This window comes from Leiobunum rupestre, chromosome 9 (assembly GCF_980474605.1).
Source record: "Leiobunum rupestre chromosome 9, qqLeiRupe1.1.hap1, whole genome shotgun sequence".
NCBI classification, from domain to species: Eukaryota; Metazoa; Arthropoda; class Arachnida; order Opiliones; family Sclerosomatidae; genus Leiobunum; species Leiobunum rupestre.
Genome location: NC_143392.1, coordinates 23,396,470 through 23,409,078, shown reverse-complemented (window position 1 = coordinate 23,409,078; position 12,609 = coordinate 23,396,470). Strand labels below are relative to the sequence as shown.

General features: G+C 36.5%; 1 protein-coding gene across 4 annotated transcripts in view; it reads right to left on the bottom strand.

Moving 5' to 3' along the window:
* Nucleotides 1–12,609, bottom strand: part of LOC149926912 (tight junction protein ZO-3-like) — a 43,180-nt gene extending 30,571 nt beyond the window's left edge. For 2 of the 4 annotated variants that reach the window (XM_090159598.1, XM_090159599.1), the window contains exon 1: nt 12,539–12,609. In XM_090159598.1, coding sequence (XP_090015724.1) covers nt 12,539–12,601 — 63 coding nt within the window. In that variant the 5' untranslated portion in view covers nt 12,602–12,609. The remainder of the gene's footprint in view (nt 1–12,538) is intronic. The other 2 variants (XM_090159601.1, XM_090159602.1) reach the window with 2 other exon arrangements.

Below are 12,609 nucleotides of genomic sequence, written 5' to 3'. Positions count from 1 at the left end.
GCCATGTACGAATTACTCGCGGGGGCGTACAGATTCCATTAATTTACTTTGGAACGGACTTCTGACCTTTCCCGTAAAGGGATTGGCTGAACGCGAAACTAACTCCTATCTACGTGTACAAGTGATGCTTGAGGTTTCGTTTAAATTAGTGACGAAATATTATCTATATATAGCTGGTATTCACGAGAAATTTAGACAAGATGGCGGCCATGTCTGCAAGGTAGAGCCTAATGGCGGAAAGGGGAATAATAATAATAATTATCAGCTAGGCTAATACCCTTGGCACCACCTTAGGCCTAAGTCATCAAGCGACTTTTAAAGCCAATAGTTCAGGTGGCCGGGTTACAATGCGTAGGAGGGTGGTGGCAAGCCCTACACGCCTCGCGAGCCAACAGCTCCCTAGACTCACTATTACAGTAGCTTTTAGCTATATTGATAATGACATCAAGAGAATATTCCCTATTTACGATCGTTATTTATTTATTTATCACATTTTTTTTTAAATTATACATTGACCACATTTCTATATAGTTTATTTTGTTGTTTTTTTATTATTATCAAATGTACGAAAATAATTTAATTTTTGACACGAACAATTTAAGTTGTGATAATGGTGTTCAACCCGCAGCACAAGTATGCTCTAGGTGAAGATAATTTACAGTGGCTTAACTCCCATTGTCAGTGACGCCATTTGAGTGAACGCGCCTGTAGAAGTGTTCGACCCGCATCACAACTAATTACTAGGAAAAGTAGATTTACAGGTGAGGGGCCGTTCACTTCGATGATTAAGTTTGCACCCTTACTCGATAAAATCCGATTAATTCACGATTAGGCTGATTAAATAACGTTCTGGCTGATAAAAACATGATTGGGCTGATCAAATCACGATCGGGCTGATTAAATCACGTTTTGGCTGATAAAAACATTGGGCTGATCAAATCACGATCGGGTGGATTAAATCACGATCGAGCTGATTAAATGACGATCAGGCTGATTAAATGACGATCAGGCTAATTAAATGACGATCAGGCTGATTAAATGACGATCAGGCTGATTAAATGACCAGGCTGATTAAATGACGACCAGGCTGATTAAATGACGACCAGGCTGATTAAATGACGACCAGGCTGATTAAATGACGACCAGGCTGATTAAATGACGATCAGGCTGATTAAATGACGATCAGGCTGATTAAATGACGATCAGGCTGATTAAATGACCAGGCTGATTAAATGACCAGGCTGATTAAATGACGACCAGGCTGATTAAATGACGACCAGGCTGATTAAATGACGACCAGGCTGATTAAATGACGACCAGGCTGATTAAATGACGACCAGGCTGATTAAATGACGACCAGGCTGATTAAATGACGACCAGGCTGATTAAATGACGACCAGGCTGATTAAATGACGACCAGGCTGATTAAATGACGACCAGGCTGATTAAATGACGACCAGGCTGATTAAATGACGACCAGGCTGATTAAATGACGACCAGGCTGATTAAATGACGACCAGGCTGATTAAATGACGACCAGGCTGATTAAATGACGACCAGGCTGATTAAATGACGACCAGGCTGATTAAATGACGACCAGGCTGATTAAATGACGACCAGGCTGATTAAATGACGACCAGGCTGATTAAATGACGACCAGGCTGATTAAATGACGACCAGGCTGATTAAATGACGACCAGGCTGATTAAATGACGACCAGGCTGATTAAATGACGACCAGGCTGATTAAATGACGACCAGGCTGATTAAATGACGACCAGGCTGATTAAATGACGACCAGGCTGATTAAATGACGACCAGGCTGATTAAATGACGACCAGGCTGATTAAATGACGACCAGGCTGATTAAATGACGACCAGGCTGATTAAATGACGACCAGGCTGATTAAATGACGACCAGGCTGATTAAATGACGACCAGGCTGATTAAATGACGACCAGGCTGATTAAATGACGACCAGGCTGATTAAATGACGACCAGGCTGATTAAATGACGACCAGGCTGATTAAATGACGACCAGGCTGATTAAATGACGACCAGGCTGATTAAATGACGACCAGGCTGATTAAATGACGACCAGGCTGATTAAATGACGACCAGGCTGATTAAATGACGACCAGGCTGATTAAATGACGACCAGGCTGATTAAATGACGACCAGGCTGATTAAATGACGACCAGGCTGATTAAATGACGACCAGGCTGATTAAATGACGACCAGGCTGATTAAATGACGACCAGGCTGATTAAATGACGACCAGGCTGATTAAATGACGACCAGGCTGATTAAATGACGACCAGGCTGATTAAATGACGACCAGGCTGATTAAATGACGACCAGGCTGATTAAATGACGACCAGGCTGATTAAATGACGACCAGGCTGATTAAATGACGACCAGGCTGATTAAATGACGACCAGGCTGATTAAATGACGACCAGGCTGATTAAATGACGACCAGGCTGATTAAATGACGACCAGGCTGATTAAATGACGACCAGGCTGATTAAATGACGACCAGGCTGATTAAATGACGACCAGGCTGATTAAATCACTATTAAAAATTGATATATTCCTAAAATTAGATCGTTATTAAATTGATTAAATCGCGACTAAAAGATTAGATCGTGATTAAACTGATTAACTTGTAATTAAATCAAGATTAAAATATTAAATCTGATTAACACGATTTAATACATTTCAGTATGCACCCGTTAACAGGCGTTTTATCCCTTCACGTCATCTATACCAAAAATCTTCATAATTATTTATTACACTATTATACTATATTAAAAATAGTGTATTTTGGTTAATTACGGTAATATTTTTTTTTAATATGGTTACCCCCCAAAATAAAAAATACTTTTTATAACACCCTTTTCAAACTAACTCCTTTTAGTAAACCACAGTAAAATTTTGAAAGTGGAATATTTAAGACAAAATAAACTAGGATTTACCGAAGAGGTATTTACTCGTACCAGTGGGAACGGGCCCAAACAGCCGAAATCAGAAGCAAAAGCCGGCGAGTCAGAAGGGGGGGGGAGGGGGTTAATAATTAAAATATTAAACTACTGAAACCCGTACCCAAAGAACGAATATAACCGGGGCGGGGGGGGGGGTTCGAGTTTTGTCCTTGTTACCTTCATTTTACGGTACAACGTTGCCGCCTCAAGTGTGCGTTTATCCCCCCCCCCCCGTATTCCTTCTTATTAAAGAACGCCGAGAGAAAACCCATTGACTTGTGAAAAGGAGGCTTTTACGAAGGTTTGTGAGAATCTATCGAATGTCTCTTTTAATTGGCACCATCAACTATTATACGGGGATAAAATTGTACGTACGATATAGCTAAGGCGGAGGGAAGTAGTGTATGTCGAGGGAAACTGTCTGAAAAATGAGTTTTTAAAAGAAAAAGACACTCGAGATATTTGAGAACAGTACACGCTCTACGCTCGGCTGAATTAAACAAGCAAAAACCCTTATTAGAAACTTCGCAATCCGGTTTGTTACAAATTCATTTTTTTTTCTCTCTTTTAAATACGGCGGGAACAAATTCTCAAGTTATGATTTTTCTTTTTAATAGACAGTTTTAGTTAGAATGTATTTATAATAAATAAAGAGAATATTTATTAGCTCCCAGGGTGTCCACAGTTCCTATATTTCCTATAATTTAACGTCCTTAATCCCCCCCCCCCTATAATTTCATAACATTTCCTATATTACCCTTTATTTTAACTCAAAAGTCTGAAGAAATTAAAATAGTTTATATTTTACTTTTAGATATTTTATTTCGAAGAAGTGATATTTTTAATCAATATACTAATAATAAATTTGTTTTCGGTTTATAAACTTTATTTTGAAGGTTATACCCCCTTTAAACAATTTTGACAACACTTTTTGTCTTATTTTCTCCTATTTTTTCCCAATTTTATTTCTATATTTACCTATATTTAACTGATAAATGAACTATAGTTCGTTTAAAGGATTTTAAAATATTAGGTGGTCACCCTAAAACAGCCGACGCTAATGACCATGAATCGTCTCGATATAGTGCAAATAAATATATTCTTGGCGTTTAGCACCCACGAAAATTAACAAACCCAAAATGTTTAAAAGTTTATATAATATCAGTTCCAATTTCTAAACATGGTTTCCGGCTCGAAAGACAAACGACTAAGAAAAATATTAAAGGGAAATAATCAGCCAACCTTATTAAAAAAATTAGAAAATTATGTAATTTTATTCTTGAATTAAATAAAATTTAATCAGCCAACCCTATTAAAAAAATTAAATAATTTAATTTAATTTAATTTTTATTTTAAATAAAATTTTAATCAGCCAACCCTATTAAAAATATAATCATTTGATTTATTCTTGAATTAAAATAAATTTTAATCAGCCAACTCTGTTAAAAAATAGAAAATAATTTAATTTAATTTTTGATTTAAATGCAATTTTAATCATTTAACCCTATTAAAAATTAGAAAAATCTATGCGAATCTATTTTTGTTATTACGCAGAGGTTTAAATGAAATTTCTAAATAGAAAAATCTATTTGATTCAATTTTTGATTTAGAATTTTAATCAGCCAACCCTATTAAAAATTGGAAAACATTTGATTCAATTCTTGATTGAAAGTAAATTTTAATCAGCTAAACCTATTACGTTTTACCAAATATTTAAAATTCATCAGCGCGTAATATCAAATTTCAATGAATTGTTGAAAATTCCAGGAAAATTCATAAAAACGTAGGTTACCGTTCGGTGGAAAGTATTTATCGGGTTTTTGGCGACACCGTGAATGTTTTGAAACGTATCCAGAGTACAGAGAGAAACCGGTTATTAAAAATGTAAACGTAAAAATTAGAGGGCGTGTTTCACGTTTCTCTCTCGAAAGGTTGCTTCAATAGTAAGACGATGAAAAAGTGTTTAATTGTTTCTTGTACTTGGAAAAACAAGATGTCACGGACATTTAAGTACACACAATCCCCCGATGTATTAAATATATTTTAAATTTTAATTTGAGCAAGAGGCATTTTTATCGAAAAATGAATTTTTCGAGTTAGCTGGTTTTGGAAATAAGGTAGCGAAACGCAAACACGTAAATCTAAATTAATTTTTAAACAAACCGAATTTTGCGAGTTACCTGGTTTTGGAAACGCGAATGCGTTGAGCGCACTCAATATTTTGGAGTTAATGGCGCCTGTATCAATTGGTACGAATTCTCATTTAAATTTAAATTTCTTAATGCAACCGTAAATTTTGTTCCAAAATGATCAGCACTAACTAAATATAAAATTCTCAACCAAGTCTCTCTTAATTAAAAAAAATATATGTAGATTTAAAGTCGAATATCGCCTAAAATTCCGAGGGCATGTTATTTCCTTTCGATTGAGATATCCCCCTTATTAAAGATATTATTCTTAAAGAGTTATGTGGAATACGGCGGCGGCATCGGCTACACTGTACACACAAATCACTTAGGGCTTATGCGTAAAAAGCAGTATAGCTGTTTTTCCGGTCATAGAGACTTTTTCGTTCTTAAACGCTTCTATTTTGAATTTAAAAGACCGTCTGTGAATGCGTAACTGCATCGTCTAATTATACACGCCGGGGATGTAATTATTATACGGGATTGCTGCGTGGTGTGTGTCTTTCGCAGTTTCAAGGCAATGTCACCCTTACCTTTACCAAGAATTGATTTATTTCTACTGTCGGGACTATTTTCGGATGATCCCGGGCATCATGGTAGAATCCCCCCCCCCGGCACGAGTTAGGGGGGAGGAAGAACGTCACCAGAGTGCGCTTCAATGGCTAAAAATCGTCATTCTCCTAAGTACGAATAAATAAGTGGGGTGGCGGAGTGGTTAGCGCTTTCACCTCGCCGCAAGAGGAGACCGGTTCGATCCCAACTTGGAATAACTCCTTCTTGCGTTGAGTTTGCAAGTTCTCTCTCCGCGGGTTAAAGGGGTTTCCTCGAGTTCTTCGGTTTCCCCTTTCCGTATAAACTTGTAGAGGTTAACGGTATTAGTAAGTGTAGTGAGCTGTTGGCTCGCGTGGCATCTAGGAGCAACAAACACAGCACCCCCACTCAAGGAGAACGCAACCCGTCAAAAGTCGTTCATTTTCTTGTGTACATTTTTCATTGGTTAGACGCTTTAGCGCCTGCTGCCGTCGGAAGGGTGATATTCGTAAATTGTCTTCCCCTTTTCCGTAAAACGGTCAGCGTAAAGGTCGTCCAATGAAATTTGTACACATCACTGCGTTAGCGTGTTTAAAGTGTTTGTTGCTCCTAGGTAGCACGAAGGGCGTGCCACCACCCTCCTATGCATTGTAACCCGGCCACCTGTTTAAAAGGCATTATAAGCCGCTAGATAACTTGGGCCTAAGGTGGTTCCTTATTATTATTATAATAATTAAATACTTGCTAGCCTTTAAATAGAGCTTATTATCAATTCCGGAGTTATTCTAGAACGTCTTTGGTAAGTAAATATTAAACATTCCTCTAGTGCTTAAAATAGTGTTGAAGATTTTGATTTGATTAGCTAACGAGACAGGCGTCATGATCCAAGGCATGAAGATTCCCTTTAAATCATACGTACCGCCATTATATAGACTGATCTGAAACGTAGAGATTTTTAATTTCCTAATTTATTTTTATGCCGAAGGTTTTCTGAATTTATATTTCGCCTATAAGTTTTACAATATCGTTTAAAATAGTGCCAGTTGTTTTTTTTTGTAATACAATATTAATTTATTTCCCTAGCGCCCTCTATTATAATTAAAAGTATTAAAATCGCACCTCTAATGGGGGTGTTGAGAGGTTCAGGGGCCCAAAATCAGGCAAATAAATTTTTTAAAGATGTATTAAAAATATATGTTAAATATTTTACAAGATTTTACCTCAATTATTTAATTTACTGTACCAAAATTGTCAGGGAAAATTTGTAATATTGGTCAGGTACCTTCATCCTTTTGAATTTAGTTCGTTTCCACCCAGAAATTATAAAGTAACCAACATACCATTTCAAGCCTGGAACGTGCCAACGTTTTTAAAGCAAAAACCCAAATATAAGCACTTACCTTGTTAAAGGGCCCCACCGGCGTTTGAAATTCGTCAGTTTCCCACGCGAATCGCGGACATAGGGAAAGCTACGACACGTCGTCTGCTACCTGATTTTCTGGGTGAATTTTTCAAACACCGGTGGGGCCCTTTAAATCATGGTCATTCTATTACAAAAGTTCCTCTATTTACGTTTTTAACGCTAAAATCATAGCCAATCTTGGAATTTCAATAAGTTTTTGTTGGGTTTTGGAAATAGTACAAAAAATATGATGCTATCATTTAAGGAATGCGAATAACTTTTGCAACTGCCGTATGCGCAGGGTTTAATTAGTAAAAAATAACCATTTGATTAAAATTTTTAAACACTTAAGCCTTGCCGAGGAGCGCAAAAATTACTAGACGGTGTCACCGCCATCTTTTTTTGTTTACTACCGACTGCCCTTGCGTTTAGGTCATATAAAGCTAGTGGCGGCTTGACGTGAAGTAGCTCTTATTTCAATAGACGTCGCTAGCTTCGAAATAAAAAAGGCGGTATTTATAGGTACCCCTCGCGTTGATTGGATCGTTTGTAAATTGGTCAATAACATAAATTAGAGCAATTATAAACCATATTTTTTCATGGGATATATAATTTAGGTTTAAGTCCACTAAATAGAGTATAAGTTAAATCAGGAATCCATAACGCTACTTGGAATGAGTATCTCCCCATATCCCCTGTGGTATTTTGTGGCGGAACATTGTGGGAGGGGCTAGAACGCTTATACCGCCTTAAATGACGTCAAATTCAGTGCCACAACGGCAGGGAATCGAAGCCGTTATTCATTCCAAGTAGCGTTATGGATTCCTGGTTAAATAAATAAAAAATAAATAATCAGCTAGGCTAATACCCAATTCACCACCTTAGGCCTAAGTCATCAAGCGACTTTTGAAGCCATTAATTCAGGTGGCCGGGTTACAAAGCGTAGGAGGGTGGTTGCATGCCACGCGTTCGAGCCAACAGCTCCCTACACTAAATATTACCGTTAACCTCAACAAGTTGCCTAACTATAATACTCTAGAATGGCTCTCTGACGACGTTATCATTTTTCTATGGTTAAATTTAAGCTTCCTTCGCTAAAAATTAATGGCACCACGCTCTCCAGTAAAGTCATGTTTTTCGAAGAATCTGATAGATTCATGGCCATCTCTAATAACAGGGGCCTTTTCATAATACAGGTGGCAATGATAGAGCCGCCACTTGCTTTAAAGCACGGAGGTCACCACTGTAATACAATGTCCATGGTTAAATAGGCTGCGTCCGAAACAATGCCGAGAGATAGAAAACAAAACTCAAGGGTGTCGGGTTTTTAGACAAATAAGTATCCTGAGCTAAGTCTGTTTTATCACAAAAATTAACATAATTAATTCGTGGTTGTATGATCGTGGAGATTGCTATTAGCTCAGCTACCTGGTTTTTAAAAATACCTGTCACAATATCTTTCGACAAAAACGAAAATCTAGGAATCTCCGACAGCTTTAGAAAAATGTGAGAAATATTTTTACGGAAAGAAAAAAGTACAGAAGCAAATATAATTATCGTGGCAATTCTTAACCCCTACCCACTTTCGGGAATTTGTTGATGGTTTTTCACCCCATCCCCTCCTACCCCTCCCGCTCACACACACACACACCTTACACCGCCTTGTGGTTTTTATTCTTAATGCTAATGTCATGTCAAGAATGAGCGTAGAACACCAAATAAGCAGCCATGCCCCTCATTAGCCTTTTTAAGCCTTTGCTTCCATTGCTACGCGGTATATTTAAGAAGTTTCCTCACCCACTTGTCAGTTTTCATTAGCCAATTATATACCGCGTCTATTTGATTATTTTTAAGGGGAGGAGCATTCAGACAGTGGATTGGCAGAAACACCGGGAATTGCCTCCAAATAGTCCTTCTCCGTAAACAGAAATAAATACATCCTTTGAATGCGGAAGAATGCATTGAGGTATACTAAGAATATGTCACCGTACAGATTTTGTAGACCCATTCTGGCATGTTTTTTTAAGTGAAAGTTCGTCATTAAAAAGGATACGACAGGGTTGCCACAATATTTTCAGATTCAAATTCTCTGACCATTTTAAGAGATTTTCCCTGACTTTTTAAAACCAAAATTAGACAATTTTTAGCTTTATATTTCATTTTATCAGAAGCTTATAGCTTGAAATCAACCTACATTTCAGTACAAAAGTATTATTGAAACGTTAAAAAAAAATTCAAAACTTTAAAGGAACTAAATAATAATCATATAATTTGTCAGATAACTATGAAAGTGTCTTTTTACAAATTCTTAAAATTAGCTGACCTTTCCCTGACTTTCTAGGCCCATTTTTAAATTCCCTGACTTTTCCCGTACGAGGGTGGTACCAGAGTCTAACGCTATTGAACCATATTCTCATGTACCAAAATGCATTCTTGGAATAGTAGTACTATTAAGGGACAGCAGAGATTCCTTTTTCTCTCGGTAGGGGGCCTTTTATTTTTTGAACGGGAATCGAACGCACTATTTAACAGCTTCGGCAGGTGTGGAGAAATATTTTAAACGCAAAGTTTTTTTAGCTACTACCCGGTATGGTAAAAAATGCCCGGATTGCTTGGGACTAAACTATAATTTAAGCGGATTTTTTTCTTTTTTGCGGTCGCATCTAAGTAACCGTTTTTTGCAAATGTTATTACCTTTACATTAATTTGAAATTCAAATATATTAATTATTTCATTTCTATTTGGATCAAGTTATGTTGTGGTTAGAAATAATTTTGAAAGATGCCCCTTGTAAGTCGGGTTCTTTCCTTATTACGATATTTTTGTTTAATTATTATCCGTTTAAGCGGTGGCCACAGCTCCTATACAGGCTGCAACAAACGCAAAACCAAGCAGCAGGGAAACGCGAACATTAAGGTTGGGGTTCGTGTGATATGTGAAAAAGACCTTTGTAAACAAATCGAGGTAACCAGCGTAAAAAACTAAACTTGAACAGTATTTATAGTCCCTGCTGTTTGGTTTAGCGCTTGTTGCAGCCTACTTCCAGGGGCTAGTAGGCCACACTTTGAAGCTCTCTGGCGCTCTTTTAACTCATCGTATGAAAATGGAGAAAAACAGGCATACCTCTCAACTCACCCCCTACAACTCCTTCAAATGTTTGCATAACCTTTTGAAACTCCCTGTATAAGTAAATTATTTAATTCCTTCAAAACTTCTTAAAAATTTTTCGATTTTATATCGTTTAAAATTAATTTTTAATTCTATTTATAATTATGTTTGTTAGTGGTAGCCTGTTAAGTTGGTTTTTGTCAAATAAATATTATTATTGTATCCCGCAATTTTTTAAGAATTTTATTGTACTTTAATTTAATATAATTGTACTGTTTTGATCTAGATGACAATCAAAAACTACAACATTGAAAAAAAAAATTGTTTCAACCCAAGTTAATTTTTCCTTAAAAAGCATGTTGATTTTAACACATAAATATTAGAAAGTTATTTTCCTATGATTTCGTTCTCCTTAATTTTCTAAAAAATGTCTATAAATATCCTATAAATCTACTGAAATGTTTTCCTTCAAATGTTTTTTAGTTTTTCTTTTGATGGTAAGATAAACCAAAAACCAAAACATACTGTCATATTCGCAATAATTCATTGTATTTATCTGTAACTTTTGATAAATTTAGTTTACGTTACAAGCGTTGAAGTTTGCAGAAACATTTCAAAAATCACGTTTAACCGGCATCTATTATCTGATAAACCATGAACGAAGAAAACTGTGGAGGGACTACCACAATACTCTAAAAAGTGCAGAAAACAGGAAATGTTAAGTTTATGTAGTTTAAATTTTTATCACAAGTATCGGCGCCTAGCGATCGAGATTTAAATTGAATATATAAAAGTCTCTGATCGTTTAAAATTATCTCTGCGCAAACAGCTGAAAGTTTCTACCGAAAAACCATTAAATTAAAAAGTCGTCTGCTATTTCTTCACATATTTAGTTGACGGATATTAAGGCAGATGGCGCTATATTTCCCAAGCTTGGTGCCTATAGGACAGCGAAACAGCGTAACTGAATATAATAATAAACTAAGTCTGAATTTACAACGGTGGCTTTGAAGTAACTCTTACTGTGTCGATACAATTTCGAGTTAAAAGTCCCTCAATAACCTCCTTTGTCCGTGGATATACTGAGAAACGCCCAAAGACGATGCCGTAGCGACATCTAGTAGCGCTCTTTGGTACCAAAAATCCCCGCCTACTTAAAATATTAGTCATCGGTGAACTTTCGAGGAATACATTGTACATAATAGAAGGTATATTTTGTTTTTATTCGCTAACGCGTTTTCCAAGTTTTTTTTTTAATAAACGCTTTTAAATGAGCAAGGCATTATCTCACCCCGCCCCGACAAATAGGTAAAATATCGCGCTTAATGTGAATTTCCATACCTTTTGAATCGCTTTCTTTAGTATCCGAAATAATAGACTCCTTCGAATTAGAAAAAACCAACCTATTTACCATTAATCAATCGAATAGAAAATTGAACTGTACCGTATAAAATCAATTTTTCTTTTAAAAATTCCGAATGTTTTCGGTGATTGTCGAGGGCAGAAAATGGGGGCATTGGTCCCTTTTTACAATCTTATTTGGGTCAAGATTTTGGTAATGAAAATATGAGGAAAAAATGGTAACAGTAAAACCCTTCTCCCCCACTTCAAAAAAATAATGGTAACTAATTCGGAAATGAGGACGGCCAACTTTCGATGAACTTAATTTCGCAAATTCCCATGGTCTTTTCTTGAACCAGAATTCTAGATAATTGGTAGACAAAGACGAGCGATACCAATATGGATCGGCGGAGGATGTTACGTCATTGTGTGGGGTATTTAACAATTGGATTCTGGGAATATAATGGTTCCTCTTTTCCTTCGCGAACCTGTTCTTTAGGTTCATTAACTCGGCCCGGTAATTCTCGAGTAATCTGTCAGTTTTTGAAATTTCCTAACGTATCCGATGTAGCTTTTACAAGGCGCTGGTAATATTGCCTTTAGGGAGGACGGAAAGAATACGATCCGAAGTTGCGATTTACCGTCGTATCTAATAAGGGTGTCCTTCATTCGTCAAGCCTAAAGGGTACATCGTCTTTATATTAATTCGACTAAAATTTCTCACGATTTTTTCCTCGATTGTAGATATAATTTATGATTGATATAGCCTATAATAGATTTTATTGGGAACGCAAAAAAGCGGAAAAAGTTGTTTATTTCGATACGCTTAATTTAATTAGAACGTTAAGTTTTTGAAACGCACGGTTCGTTGATATCTCCGCATAAATTAAAACTTACGGAACCGTTCGATTATTTAAACTTATTTCAATTGGTTTTTGAGTAATAATAAAAGAAGCGAAATATCCCACTTGATTTAAAATCATCTTACCGGAGATTCTTGGTCGCTTTCCATTTTCAATTTGAGAAGAAATTTGAAGCACAAAGTCTTCATGCAGCACG